Genomic DNA, 2,463 nt, shown 5'->3' with positions numbered 1-2,463 from the left:
TGTTCCCCATCTAATCGATAGACCTCCATGGGGCGCTTCATGTGGCATGGTCACAAGCTTTGTACTTTGGCCCGTGACATTCTCCCCTACCCAATCACGCCACGCCCTCGTTACGATTTCTGGATGACACTGACTTGATTTATCTTGAAACTTCCTCGTTGCCTCGACTTCTTCCCGACTTGTCTTCCAATCGGGTTGTCCCTTCTATCGGAACCTATGCCTTGGCTTCCATCGCCTCTTATCTTGAACCGTTGCACTTGTTGGTACATTCTGTTGGCAAGAAGTCTCTGTTTTAACTTGCCCCAATTTTGACTTGTTTCCACTGGAATCCCCTGGATTCTCACATCTCGGCTTCGTCCCGCCCACAGTTCCTTGGCCTCCTTGCTTATGAACTTTGAAAAGGCCCCTACGACTTTGCCAAGCCAACAAGTCAGAATTCAAAACACTATCAGAGTGTTTGCAATGTACCTTACTCGTAGCATTTACTCGTCTCGACTGTTTTTGCATCACTCCTTTCCCCTCGAAGCTCGATGCACAACCCATCTTTCCCAAAGGTGTCGGATCCACAGTCGGTCCCGCAGGCTTCATATCGGTCCATTGCGCTACTAACACTTCCGAAGGGGCTTTCGTAGCATTCCGTTTTGACGATTTAATGTTTCTCCCATACGAAACATCTTCGACTAGTTAGATTGACGATAACACCTTAGTCCCAACTTTCACATCCCGATGCACCGGCACAATACTCTTTGTTGATGGACCGGTGGCAATATGGATTTGATCGGCCCATGGTTGCAGAGTTGCTTGAATCCTGACAAGGAAGTTTAAGCCAAGCACAAAATCATAATCATCTAATCGGATTACCTCGAATTCTTCCTTGCTCTTCCATTCACCGATTTGTAGCTCCACATCACGAACTACTCCCACAGTTGGGGCTTTCTCGGAAGTTGCTACCTTGATCTTCTTATTTGATTTCCTAATTGACATACCAAGCTTCTTCGCAGCCTTTTCCGACATGAACAAGTCCGATGCTCCCGTATCAATAAAAGCACTCCGCTTCTGACCCGCAATGTTGATGTCTACAAACATCAACCCTTTGCCTCCATTCTTCTTCCTAGGAATGAGCACCATCGAATTGACTCTCGATGTCTTTCCCTCGGTAGGCTTCGCCTCATCTTTCTTTTTAATTACCGAAACCATCACTTTATTCGGACATTTTCGCGCCATGTGTGGTCCTTGACAAAGGAAGCATTTTATCTTCTTCCTCTTGTCGCTTGGGTTATCGAATCCCCGATTCGCATTTCATGGTTTCCCATCGCCACTTGTGCTATCGGTACTATTGTCATTATCACTATGTCCCTCCTCATCTTCTTCATGGTTTCTCTCACCATTGCCCTTTCCATTGGGCTTAGATGCCTCAAGCTCGTCTCTCGTCGGACCAAGCTCAATAAAGGACTCTGCTTCTGCCATGGCTACAGTAAGTTCAGTGATTCCTTGCGTTCGCAACTCATGCTTTGCCCACGGCTTTAACCCATCCTCAAACCAATAGAACACTTATTTCTCGCTCAAGTCAGATATTTGAAGCATCAACTCGCTAAATGCCCGAACATACTCCCGAACAGTGCCTTGTTGCGTGAGACGACGCAACTTAGCCCGAGCCTCCTTCTCGGCATACTGTGGGTAAAACTGCTTCTTCAACTCTCTTTGGAACACCTCCCAAGTCCCAATTGCATTCCCACCACGTTTCTCATCCGTCGACCTACGACGCCACCACAAGAGAGCTACATCAGTAAAATAGATTGAAGCAGTGTTTACCTTAATGGCATCATCCTCGATGCCCATCGCTCGGAAGTATTGCTCCATTTCCCACAAGAAGTTGTCCACATCCCTTGCTGATCGTGCACCCTTAAACTTCTCCGGTTTGGGAACATCCATTGCTTGTTGCTTCGGCTTTGAAGACAACATCCCATTACTCAAAGCGGCTTTGTAGATCGCGAGCTCCCCTTTAAGCTCCTCTATTTCTTTCTTCATGGCTAATGTCATATCCTCGAGATACTCATCCCTTTCTGCCAGCTTTCCCGCAGTAGACTCGAGTAATTCATTCATCTTTTCCCTATTGGCATCGAAAGAATCCAACACAGAATTTCTGAGTTGCTCCTCCACTGAGTCAAACCCATCCGTGCGTCCCTCGACCAATTCAAGGGTCTCTTTAACGTTTCCTACGGATTCCTCAAGATTGACCACTCGGTTCTCCAAAGCTGTCAGCATTCCCCTCGAGCAACTGGCTTTTCTAGCCCTCCCACGGGTCTCCATTGGCTCACTCTGACCAACGACTTCTTTTGACATCCCAACGGTGCCTTCGAACCAACTCGAATATCACTTGGTTCAAAACCTGGTCGGATACCACTTGTCACGGGGCTAGACCTTTCGTCTCGCAAATCGTGCGGCCTTAGGCGATCCGTTTGC

At 47.5% G+C, this 2,463-nt stretch overlaps 1 protein-coding gene across 1 annotated transcript; it reads right to left on the bottom strand.

Moving 5' to 3' along the window:
- Positions 1 to 684: 684 nt before the first annotated feature.
- On the bottom strand, positions 685 to 1,224 carry LOC107899916 (UBA domain-containing protein Mud1-like). The gene has a single exon (XM_016825652.2). It carries the CDS (start codon positions 1,222 to 1,224, stop codon positions 685 to 687), a length of 540 nt encoding a protein of 179 aa, XP_016681141.2.
- Positions 1,225 to 2,463: the final 1,239 nt, after the last annotated feature.

The sequence above is a fragment of the Gossypium hirsutum genome, chromosome D08 (genome assembly GCF_007990345.1).
Source record: "Gossypium hirsutum isolate 1008001.06 chromosome D08, Gossypium_hirsutum_v2.1, whole genome shotgun sequence".
NCBI classification, from domain to species: Eukaryota; Viridiplantae; Streptophyta; class Magnoliopsida; order Malvales; family Malvaceae; genus Gossypium; species Gossypium hirsutum.
Note: the sequence above shows the minus strand (reverse complement) of the source record. Positions and strands in the feature narration are given on the sequence as shown.